The sequence below is a fragment of the Labrus mixtus genome, chromosome 9 (genome assembly GCF_963584025.1).
Source record: "Labrus mixtus chromosome 9, fLabMix1.1, whole genome shotgun sequence".
NCBI lineage: Eukaryota > Metazoa > Chordata > Actinopteri > Labriformes > Labridae > Labrus > Labrus mixtus.
In genome coordinates this window covers 1,167,501-1,180,381 of record NC_083620.1, presented here as the reverse complement: position 1 = coordinate 1,180,381, position 12,881 = coordinate 1,167,501, and the positions used below count along the sequence as shown (strand labels likewise).

Here is a 12,881-nt window from a genome sequence, read left to right as displayed (position 1 = left end):
TGTACATAGATGTGCCTAAACATGCACAGGACACTTGGAAAACACACTAAAGAGCATATAAAACCAGAAAAAGCAGAATATGACCCCTTTAAGGCCAGCCTCAGCTTCAATTCTTTGCCTGATTGACCTAGTTAAGTTGAGATAGAATTAAAATTTGGTGACGGCCATCATTCAGCTTTAAAAATCCCCTTCAGTAACCAATGAGTAAAGTATACGTCCATGTTTTTTATTGTCTATGAGCTGGAACAATAACATCATTAGGTTATGTTAATGTTTTTTCTAAAGATTAAGAAATTAATAAATATCAGTAATATCAGCCTTTTTTTGTTTAGTTTAGTTTATTTGTTTATTGTTTCATGGACAGTCCCCTTTAATTAACTGTACAGTAAAAGAAGCAGCATAGCCTTTACGGCTAATTTCCAGCTGTAGTCCCCGGCCAGTAAAATACAATAAAATACATTACATTTTTAATTACAACAGGTCTAAGCAAAAGGAATAGACACACACAATTGGAGCAGGCACAACCAAAGTTCATGCAATAAAGACAATACTGGGGCGACAAGGGAAAAGAATAATCACAGAGGCCACATTGAAAGCACATACAAGACACAACATGGAGGCAGACAGCCTCTTAATAGTCTATATTGTTTGTCCAGATCACCTAAAACTTGAATAAACAAAAATAGTATCTAAACAGAGGTATAAACTGTCATTTCTAGTCCAGACTGTTACTTTGTAGTTTTTTATTCAGACTCATGGCATGAAAGCTGAAGGGAAACAAATAGTGAACAAGCACAGAGGTAAATGATAAGCCGGCTTGTTTGAAGGAAGAAAGTAGGTGAAAGCACAGTAGAAATATTACATTTTGCTATCTAATGCCAACATATTAAGGTTGCTATTCATTAGATTAGCCAACCATTCACTCACTTAATCAATCAATACAGCAGTTGTTTAACCTGAATACACAGGTAAATGAGAGGATGGTAAATGGACTGGAGCTCGTAAAGCGCTTGCTAGTCTGCTGACTACTCAAAGTGCAAAAAATAGCAAAAAGCTTGCAGGCAGTTTGTGAGTGGTGAGAATACCAATAAAGATTGTGAAATAAGTACTAGTGAACAGAAGGTGTAGTGTGTAATATTACATTACTAGTGTGTGTATAAACACAAATGAGGACATGTAAAATGTGTTCAAATACTATTTTTTCTCATGGCCTCATTTATTCAACTTCCATTCTGTTAGGTAACATTTAAGTTCCAATGTCCTTGGATGTGCACACAGACTGGTGAGCCTGTGTGAAGTGTGTGTTTCTCAGACAGATTGAGTAGTGTGGCTGTGAAATCATAAAACCAGGCATAGATAGAACAAGGTCAGGAAGATTAATCTAAAATTGTTAACAAGGTAAAAACAAGGGCAGGGAGAGACGGAGAGGGGCAAACAGAGAAGGAGGAGGAGGAGGGGGAGGTGTAGGTGGTCCTTGTAATAACTCCAGCCTATAAGAGTGAGGAGGGAGGAGCTCAGCAGTCAGGAAGGAGGTAGCAGAGCAGTAACAGACACAGATGAAGAAGAAGCAGAGCATGTAAGAGAAGGTGGGGAGGCAGATGTAGATGTGACAGAGAGATGCAGTGCCACGGTGTGTCTTTCTGGAGAGCAGTCAGCAGCCTTTTCTTGTCGTCATGAAGTGTGATGTGTAATGGAGCTGCAATGCACAGATTCTCTGCAGAGGCACGGACTGCAGATAGAAGTTCACCTTGAGCTGGAGTGCAGCTGTGCAACCCTGGACCTCTGGGATAACAAGAAAGGCTTATTGAATCCTACACCAAAAACAGCGTTTTTTGATCTGACAACCTATGGTGGCTCATGAATCTTACTTTTTTTAATTGCTTGTCTGGATTTCTATCAGAATATCTGACAGAAAAGCTCTTACCTTAGACCAAACAGGTACTTTGTTTGGCAGAAACTATTTGCCCACACTCCTGACAGCATTCAGTACTAAGACTGGGACTACCACCATTTACACTGGATCCCCGCAAAGCAACAACCAAGCAGGACCTGCACTCCAGGGATCCTGGAGCTGGTCTGACCTTGGACCGCTTGTCACCTGAACCCCTTCTTGCACCAGCAGAGGTGCCAAGCATGTCTCAAACCGGGGGGCGTTTCCACAACAAGAAGGCAGGCATTCGGGCCGCTGTGATCCTGATTGGACTCCTGCACAAGTCCCGAAAAGCCAAGGAAAGGGAAAGAGAAAGAGAAAAAGAAGAGAGTGAAGGGTGGGTGAAGTTTGTCCTCTTGTGTCACCTGATGATGTAGGCTTGCTGGATAGATAATGTACGGCCTTGAAACAAGCTAAGTCTGCTTTAAAGTGTCAAGCTATTGAATGGAGGAAAAACTCTATGAGGATTTATTCTTTTTATTGTTTCAGAGTGATGAGGCAATTTTTTTCTATAGTTTGCATCTGAAGTTTAATTATAAGTCCCTTTTAATAGAGTGCTTAGCTGTGTGATTGTGTGCTTCTTGCTGAATGCATTTGTGTGTTTATCTTAGTCGGTTGAAATAACAAGCACAAAAGACAGACTGGTACAGAGGATTGAGGGTCAATAGAATAGTGAGTGCAATGGAGCAATAGAGAGGCCCTGAGAGAACAGAAGCAAAGCTATGGCATAAGAGAGAGACGCTGTATGAAGTATTAGAGAAAGAGAATTATATGGAAAATAAAAAAAGAAAATGGTTAAGAGCATTTTCTTCCACTCGTTTGTCTTTAGGATCTCAGACATTAACAGACTAAGCTGTAAGCAGCAATGGACACTTGTTGATGTCTGTAAGGCTGTTCTAGCTGTACAGCATGAACACATGTTCAACTGGGAGACTTAAATAGGGGAGCTAATTAAAACTATTGTAGAGAAACAAAGCACAATGTCATGCTTTATAAGTCCACAACCCAGCTCACATCAGCAACTATAAAAACAATATTCATCAGTTTTTGAATACATGTATTATGAACTATAGTGGCATTAAAGAAAGCACAAAAACAATCGTCCTGACAACTATATACTGTACGCCAAAGACCTTCAGGCAGAATTATATAACATTGCAGCCTAACTTTCACAGAAATATCTAAATCAACATGTCAGGGAATTTTCTGCATCTTGTTACTTCAAAATGATCTTACTGCTACAGCTTCCGTGGATCAGTTCAGTCAACAAGACCCATGGGAATATCCAAGCGAGTATCTGTGCGGCTGGCATTGGTTAAGACTCAGAAAACTGTCTGTGTGAGTTTGTGTGTTTTTGTGTGTGGGAGCAAGTGAACATCTGATACGTTGCCTTGAATGCACTTTGCCACTCAGTTTCTAATAGCCTGAACCAAAATAGGTTACATTAAAATAGACTGTAACTCACTTTAAAAATGTGGATAAGTTGTTCTGACCTCTTGGTGTTTGTGTATGGATGTGTCTGTGTATGTGTTTATTTGGTTTAGTGTCAGATATTTGGAAACGGCAAAGTCCTCGTCGGCCCACAGGTTCATTGCATAACAATGAGATTCATTGAAAGTCTTTTAGTATGTGCACTACTTAAACATAAACGTGACCTATTTAAGATTGAATAACCTTATCCTGTTGTCTTGTTTGGTTAAAAGTAAGCTTCCTGTGCATAGTATTTTGGAGTTTTTACAGTTGATATGTGTCCTAGGGCCCTCTAGTGGTTTACCCCAGCAATGCCTGGAGGCTGTGGTAGTTTTTTATTAAACCAGTCCAATATTTCCACATAGATATACACAAATAAACCCACAAACCTTTGGCATTTTTTTTTGCATGTTCAGGCTTTTAACTCTAAGTACATTTATATCTGGATGGCATAAAGATCCTGAAGCTCTGCTGCTATGATCCACCGCTGTCATTTTATTGCACAGTCACTCAATGATCCAGGCAAAATTTGACAATTTCTAGCTGTGTTTTTGAAAGGGGCATCCTTTAAGACATTTACCATCACCAATGTTCTCAAGTGTAGGGAATCTATTGTGACAGTGTATTTCAGAATCAGATTCAGATTCAGATAGGGATTCTTTATTGTCCCACAAGGGGAAATTTGCATTGCAGCAGGAGCACACAGAAGACAAGAAACACAATGACAACATTACCATAAAACATAAAGGAAAATTAATTTTAAAAATCAGACTGCACAACAAAATATAAAACCAAATAAAACATAATAAAATGTCATAATAAAATCAGTCAAGAGCTCATACCAAAATGGCAATTCCTACCAAGTCATTAAACTGCAAATGTGCAATTCAAGTGCAAAAAGAGCAACAAATGGCTGATTGTTGTTTAACATATTAATTGCACTTGGTACAAATGAGACCTGGAGTCTTTTTGTCTTCCTTACAGGAGCTCTAAAACGACGACCTGAGGGTCAAAGGTCAAACTAACTGTGAAGTGGGTGATCTGAGATATCAAGAATGGCCCTAGCTTTCCTCAGGACCTGCTGGTTATAAATGGTCAAAAGCCCAACTTGACACCTCCCGGAGATTCTGCTGCTTGTTTTTACAAGTCTCACAAGTCTATTCTTATTAGACAAGTTCAGGTTTCCATAACATGCAGCGATGCAAAAATTTAAAACAGATTACATTTCCTCAAAGACACATTTTATGGGGATATAGAATCAATGTTGACCTCAAATGTCAGCTGGAGCAACACTGTCATTCTTCAGTTTATGTGTTATGACCAATGAAACTGGACACTCCGGCATTGCTGTCGATGCCAACAAGTATAAGGATGCAATGCACCACACTAGGTCTGCAGTAAACTTTAGCTTGATTAAATGTTGTATAATATTTAAGTCAACCAATTGTTTATTTTAACATAAAAATTTCACTCAACATTTGAAATGTCATTTTTGTTGTTGGACTGATTTGCAATAAAAGCAAAGGCTTGAAAATCTAAAAGGAAATAGCATGTAGTTCTTCTGGGCCACCCCATCATGAAATAACAATACTGGTGCCAGAGATACAATTACTTTTGTAGCTGCAAAGTATTAACTGTTGAGAAATAGAGAACATCTGCAACAACTTTTCTGACACTTCATGCATCACTCGGATAGAGTAGAAGTTGAAATATAGGAAACAGTCTCTTTTCAGCAGCATCAGGCCTCTTATGGCGGGCTCCATACAGAGAGTAAAGAAGAGGAGGCTAACCACCCAGAGTCTCCACCAGTCTGGTTTCCTCAAGTCATACTGGCATCAGCTGACACCAGTCCATTCACCTCTCAACCCTTACCTTCATCCATTCACCCATTTATCCCTCCATCTGTACCCTCATCCCTTCATCCCACATCCCTCGATCCTCATCCTACATCCCTCGACTCTTCATCCCACATCCCTCGACCCTACCCTTCATCTGTCTAACCTCAATCTTCTCTCCTATCCAAGCTCACTCATCATTTCGATCTAAATCAATATCTTTCTTGCCATGGTCTTTGATAGTGAAGCATTATTATGATCATAATAACCAACACCTCCTGTTGAGTATGAGGAGTTGGAACAGGAGTGGCAAAGAGAGGGATTAACCTTCACTGTAAACTCAAGGTTTGATGTGTGTTTTGAGGGCTTCACTAAAGAAAACAGATCCACTTACATACAAGGGGAGAATGTCCTGATGTAGACTATGAGCTGAGCAGATGGTAAATGATGATAAAAGCCCAGATCATTTGTAAAAAGGATTTACAGGCAAAGGTTGTTGCAGACATGTAAATGTAAATTGGCAAAGTGGTACTTCAATTCAAATGATACAAATGTTTATCTGTTTAGAATTTTATCTGATTCCAGTCTGTTTTCCTCATATCTTTACAGTAATCGCTTAAGGTGGGTTTTTTTAAATCCAGTAAAACAAATCTAATCAAAAAGAATTTCAAGGACTATTATGAATTGAACACCTCTTTTGAATGCATATCCCTTGTGTGTCTCTTCACAATTTTCTTTCAGCTGTGAAAACCTCAAATAAACACTTTTTGCATCAAAATTCCATCTCTAAGTTCCATCAATGGACTGAAAGGGATTTGTCCTCTAAAACTCTCAGTGGGATTTTGGTAAAAAAAATACAAAAATACCCTCCCTTCCCCTGATATCTCCACCAATGGACGACTCCACCCCTGGCCTAGAGCAAAACTTTAACGCAGGTCCGCCATTTTTATTCTCACTAGCAAAGGAGTCATGTCATCCCATCCGCATTTAAAGAGACACACACACTATGACGGAGCGTTCTGAGAGAGCTGGTTTATACAGGGTCACAAACCTCCTCTGGTGCTTGATTCATGTTATATTTTGACCAAAGCACAGCACAGATGTTTCATTTAGACCACAGGGGACTGTTTGAAAAGGTGGAGAAGGGGGATAATATGTCCTCTTTAAACAAAAAGCTTACTTATTTGTAAGTCTTTCAAGGGTAGATGTTTTTGTCAGATTCCATCAGATATCGGCTGCCAAGTCCATCATAGTTGACATACAGTCATGAATGGTAAATGGACTTGAGTGCTTTGTTTTCTGACACCGCAGGTCACACCTACACATTCACACACAGGCTGCTGTCCATCAGTATTAACTATCCCATTTATACACATTCACATGCCCGAGAAGAAGCAGCAGGAGCAACTTGGGGTTAAATATCTTGGACACATCAGACATGTAGTTGCTGGGGAACTAACCTCCGACCTTCCAGTTAAGAGACAACCGACTCTGATCCACAGCCGAGATTGGAATGGATTCTAAAAGTATATCAAATATATTTCCCAAATCTTAAACTGTTGTAAACTTAATAGAGTAATCCATGAATATGGACTCCTAACTTCAAATTTATATAAATGGATAACATCACATTCAGATCTGATGATCTCAAAAGTCCAACCTGAATACCAACTACTTAAAAGGCTCTGCAGATGGCAAGGGAGCTCAACCAATTAACAACATTACATACATACTATACATGATCAAAATACAGCATTTTAAAAGCACTGACACTGTATGATCCTGTGTGAGGTGCACATCGTTATTTTTTATAATTTATACTATTATTTTAACCAATGGGTCTCAGAGACGGTGCACAGTGTACCTTTAAATCAAAGTCCACTTATGGTGCCCATAAAGTCTTCTTCACTTTTGAATGTGTATATCATTTATAAGGAAATGGCACCAACAGACACATCATAAAATGTGCTGATGATTCACTTATTAGTCAGCCTACCAGGATGGGGTGGAATAATATCAGCAGTCTGTGGAGGAGGACCCCGTGTCATGTTGTGACAAGTACTTCATCCTGCTGAATGGAGCACTAAACTTAAGATGTGTATCCATTTAAGAAAAAGCTATCCTCTGTGTTCTTTTTTCATCCTATGAAAACTGAATCATTTGAATGTGTTTCATATTTAATGGAGGATTAAACACCATTTGTATTTATTTACTGTCATCTGGTCAAGTGACTGTCCTCTAGTTAGGATGAGATCCATCCTTGACATCGTATCTTTCAGGAATAGGAAATGCCCTAAATGTTTCCTTTTGGATAGATATTCTGAACACTGCAACCATGAGCACATATATTATAGAGTACCTTTTGTCCTGTTTTCAGAAAATGCACTTCAGATCTGATATGATCTTAATCTTCATTTCCAGTTGTTTTTCTTTGTAATGGTATTACAGTTTTATTGAATTGTCCCAGTTGTCTGATTTGCTGGGGTTTTTTGTGTGTTTTTTTAAATTCTGCCCCGATTTCATATTTTCCTTTTTTTGGAAAATTTGAAAAATTGATTGTTGGACAGTCTTGCAAATATTTTAATAGTTTAGGAGAACATTTGATCAAACACTTGGCCTTTATGAGAATTTTGAAGAGCGCCTGTGAGGCATAAAAAAATGAAATTAGAAAGAAATGTGGGGCTTTCTCCCTTGGCAGGATATTCAAGTAAGAACACTTTTATTCCTTTGAAACAAGTATACAAGCTTTTCAATGGAAAAAAAAAACATGTGCATTTAGACTTTTCCTAGTAATTTAAATCTGGATCATGGAGTTTTTTGCAACTGTATCCTGAAGTGTCCTTGGGGTTGTTGAAATGTTTTGGACTGAACAACCAAGAGAAAATAATACAGGAGCAGCTGGTAACAGCAACAACCCGTTCCTCTGACACAAAGAGTCAGCTGTGACTCTGAAGCCAGCCAGGCAGCAGTCCAAAAGAGCACACACCCATTCATACATTACAGAGTTCTTAAATATGTTGTGTGACTGCACATCAATTCAATTGTATTCCTTTTCTTTAGCTTCAAACATGAAAAATGGCTAATATGCTAAATATCTTGTCCACTCAGTTTAAACTTTTCTGATTTATTGTGCACCTCCTGCGTCCTTAACGTTCTGTATACTGTAAGAAGTTGCTGTCAAAGACTTCAGCTGTTATGGGAAAACGCAGCTTGTGTGAGAGCCGCACCACAACATTTGCTCAATAAACAGCTGAGCTACTGAGAAGCTTTAAGATTCAGAAAACAGCTACATTACCTCTAAGCTTCTGAAACATGTAGTTAAACTACTAACATCTCTTTTTGTCTTGTTCTTAAACTGTAATATTGGCGATTTGAGCCCTGGATCCTCCTGTCTGGTTGTCAAAGTATTTTTGCGTATTAAACCCAAAATTCTCCTTTAAGGCATAAACTTCTGTATAAATGTGTTTTAATGATGAGCTGAAGAAAGGCCCTTGTTAAGAGCTGGAGTTCAGCCTTTTCTAACCAAATACAACATCACTGTTAGGCCACTATAGGTCACCCACCGCCTAATTGAAAAGGTAAATATGTATCTTGATAAGCATAATAAGCAAAATATTGTCACATTTATCACCAACAGTTCCATTTTAATTGAATCTGCCATGTCTTTCCATTTTCGTATCATATATGTTTACATGTTCATTTCATGCTCCCAGAAGGTGATTTTATCAAATGATTTATTTCCTTCTTTCCCTCAGGTCTTCTGGTAGTGGTCTTTTAATTGTAATAATTCTTTTTTATTACAATGGCCCCCGTCTGTGGAACAGTTTACCAGGAGACCTGAGGGCAGAACACAATGTAAATATTTTTAAAAGCAAAGACCTACCTTTTTAGTAGAGCTTTTAACTGAATCTCATTTCATCTAGTTTTATTACATTTTGAACCTCCTGTGTTTCCTCATTTAGAATAAATGATAGCGTTTCCTCAGTACCTGTTCTTATCTAGTTATTTTTACCTTAGTTTTTGGATTGTGGGATAGGGGTGGGGGAGGGAGTCATGTTGTTGCTGTTTGATTAAATGTTGATGTAAAGCACTTTGGGATACATTTGTTGTATGAAAAGTGCTATACAAATAAAGTTTGATTGGTTGATATTAAAATGAAAGAAGATTCTGAACATTTGCTCCTGTGAGGGAGAAATATGCTTGACACAGCTTTTTTCAAGTTCAACCTTTTATACTGCTCGTCTTGAACACCTTACACAGTTTTTCCTTGTTCCTTTCCACGTAGTCCCTGCCCTCTTCTGGCTGTACAAACCCTAAATCTCTCGCTTTTTCTCTGACTCACTTGTATTTCCATCCCTTCCTCTCCCCCTGGTTTTCCGCTCTATCCTTGAAAACACCCTATTTAAAACTCCTTCTTGTTTGTCTTTGCCTTTCACTTCTTTTTGTGATGTGAAGCAGAAGAGGCACATGTACTCTCTAACACACTGTATTTTATTGCACTTGAACTCACACATCACTTTGTTTTTTGAGTGCAGTGTAAGTGTGTCAGTCAGCTGTGTCTCGGGTTACAATGGGTGAGATGTCTGTAACAAATGAGACCCACCTCAGACAGGACGATTCAACCAGCACTGTAGACTGAGAGGGCTATTTATAGTCGGCAGAGATTCATTTATTCTCTTGTTCTCTACCTCACTCTCTGGCCCTCTCTGTCTCTCTCAACAATGTGTCTGACATTCATTCATTCTTCTAGGCTCGCTCTCGGTCTATTCACATTTTTTTCTCTTTCTTTAGGACATTTCTTGCTCTGGTGTGGTTGTACACTTGAGGTGGGTTGAAAAGAGATATATTCAGTAATATTCGACAGATGACTTATTCTATTCGTTTCCTTTCTACCCAAGTCAGTTAGACTGTGTAAGATTGGGCAATGATATAGGAGAAGAAGGACTAGAAACAGGAACAGAATTAGGCAGGTTTTATGGTATTTTCACTGGTATGACAGAGAGAGTGGGGATATCAGGCAAACACTTTTTTCACTGCAATGCAGTATTGAGCCAAAGGATCAAACATCTTCTATTTTAAATACATACCTGATGGCAACTCATACCCTACTGGTCGAGAAATTGATGACTATTGAGTAAAGACAGCATAACAGCTAAGACAAAGCAGAAAAAAATACCAAAATGGAGACAACTAGAAAAACAAACAAAATAAAATAGACATATAATACATTAGAACTTTTTTTTATTCCATAATGATCAACAGAAGGTACTTGGGTGATGATAAATATATAATAGTAATAATGATAGTTGTAATTAATGAAAAAATATAGCAGTATGTCATGAATAGAAGTTCAATGCATATTTTCTTGAGTGAATAAAAAGTATATCTACAATACATATTGATGAATAAGCTAAATAGAAAATGAATAAGGAAGTGCTGCTCTATCTTTACTACGCTAGTAACACACCATCACCTAAAAGTAGATTTAACAGAACATCAGGTTCAGTCAAACAAAGTCTAGTTAACAGCATAACAACACACACATGATTCAGTCCATTTCCTGTGTCTCACAGTTCAGTTCAGATGTCTGCTCTGTGCAGAGCCAGACAAAAGTACTGCTGACATTTCAAAAGTAAGACAAAAGCCATGCTGTTCATAACCTTTTACTATCTTTAATTGTTTGACATTAGCGTTTACATGGTGCATCTAGATCAGTGTTTCTCAACTGGTGGGTCGCTACCCGAAAGTGAGTCGCTGGGCCATTTTCGGTGGGTCGTGAATGTGTGCCTGGAAAAAGTCTCTGTGTCAAACAGTCTATTAAGCGTTTCAAAACATGCTTTTTTTTGTCACGTTTTGTACCGTCTGAGGTCAAAACGGCTACATTTTTCATTGAACAATTCTGATTGGTCAAAAAATATCTGAAATTCGGGTTTGGATTTTTCATGAGGGAGTTGGTGGTGGGTCCTGAGGCTAGACCAGTTGAGAACCACTGGTCTAAATACAATGTGTGTGTGTGTATGTGTGTGTGTGTGTGTGTGTGTGTGTGTGTGTGTGTGTGTGTGTGTGTGTGTGTGTGTGTGAGTGAAGCCTGTCATTGGGACTAAGTCAATGTTTTTCTGACTGGCTGTTGTACTTAACATGACACAGATATGACAAGGAATTAACACCGCGTTTCATAGCACACTTACATCTCATTAACCTGATCTCTTTGAGAGGAACCAAATTACACACACTCTCATACTTTCTCTATTGGGCACTTTGTGCACTCTAACGAATTGCTGTAAATTTACAAGGAATTTTCAACGGTAAAATCCTGTTATGTTTAAATACAGGACAACCCTGTATTATAACGGTTTATAACAATATTTTACTATATTATTGCGTGAAGGAAAGAAAACAGTAATTTCTCGTATTTTTTGCATTGCATTTTGGGAAAAAGAAGCTGAGACCACATGGTTAAAAGGACAGTGGAGTTGGCTTTGCCAGACTGTCATCCATCTCCATCCTGACAATAAACAGGTGAGTGCCTTACTGCTTTGCTAGTTAGAATAGGCAAAAACCATCACTTACTAAGTTTGAAGTCATTTGTAAGATTAGTATTAGCTAGAGTTTGAAATGACACACAAACACTGTAGGCACACACAGTGAGTAAATTATTTGCCAGCTAACATTAGCTTGATCTTAACAATTGCTAAATGGGAAAACCCCACAAAACATTTTCTTGTAATTTCAAACGTTGGTAGGGGTTGTTATATGGGTCTGCAATGAGTTGAGACATATTAATAAAAAGCGGCAACCTCCAAAAAGGCTGTTGATATGATATGTGTTATCCATAGTTAGGCGCGTATAGCTGACATGATTGACAGATGGGCGCTAAGTAACTAAGGGTAGATCGGCATGTGACCGTAACCTGGTCCAAACCTTGAGCTGTCATTCTGTGTAATCCAGCTTTTGATAGCTCACTTCTCTGAGCATTCAGAAGGGTTGATCCTAATTGCAAATGTAAGTTACTTTTTCTGTTTATTATTCTTTATGATGCCAAAGATTGCCCTGAAAAGCAATACAGGCCTCCTCTTTCTTTATTCAAAAACGGACACACTGATAATAGTATCAATAATACAATATAGAGAATAATTTTTGCATTTTTTGCTACTGTTTATTTTGTCCTTGTCATACTGTATAACTTATTTTCAAACTACCAATCATAAAATTATTTACAATTTGAACTGTCCTAGGAATCAGCCACAGCAGCTTATATGGAGAGAACCCTCCCACTTCCCGCAACTCCTCGACTGATACTCCGTGGTATGTATGAAATATTCTTATTCTTTTTATGTTTAGATGAGCCACCAAAGTGTTTCTTGTAATTCACCAAGTGTTTTTCTTCACATTTCATCACTTCAAAACACATTAAAAAACTGTTATTGTGTTAGTCCTATTTCATCCTCTGACCGCATTAGCTCTAGATATCTTTCCTCTCGCTCAAACTCGGGTCAAGTATTTATACCAATTTAGACAATTAAGACAAATGATGTGACAGCAGAAGGTATTTTACCTCTTGTGTCATCTCGAGTCGTTTCCTTTTTCATCTTTTGCGATCAGCTCACTACTGTTATAGCCTAAACTAAGGGCTAAGCCCCTCACTG

General features: G+C 38.3%; 1 protein-coding gene across 8 annotated transcripts in view; it reads left to right on the top strand.

Annotated features, from left to right (window-relative positions):
* rap1gap2a (RAP1 GTPase activating protein 2a) overlaps positions 1 to 12,881 on the top strand; it is an 83,023-nt gene that overhangs the window by 40,742 nt on the left and 29,400 nt on the right. For 3 of the 8 annotated variants that reach the window (XM_061045834.1, XM_061045838.1, XM_061045833.1), the window contains exon 1: positions 1,843 to 2,267. The exons of the other annotated variants lie outside the window; for them this stretch is intronic. In XM_061045834.1, the coding sequence (XP_060901817.1) occupies positions 2,134 to 2,267 (134 nt within the window). In that variant the 5' untranslated portion in view covers positions 1,843 to 2,133. Of the gene's footprint in view, positions 1 to 1,842; positions 2,268 to 12,881 lie in introns of those variants that run through there. 8 annotated transcript variants of the gene reach the window in all.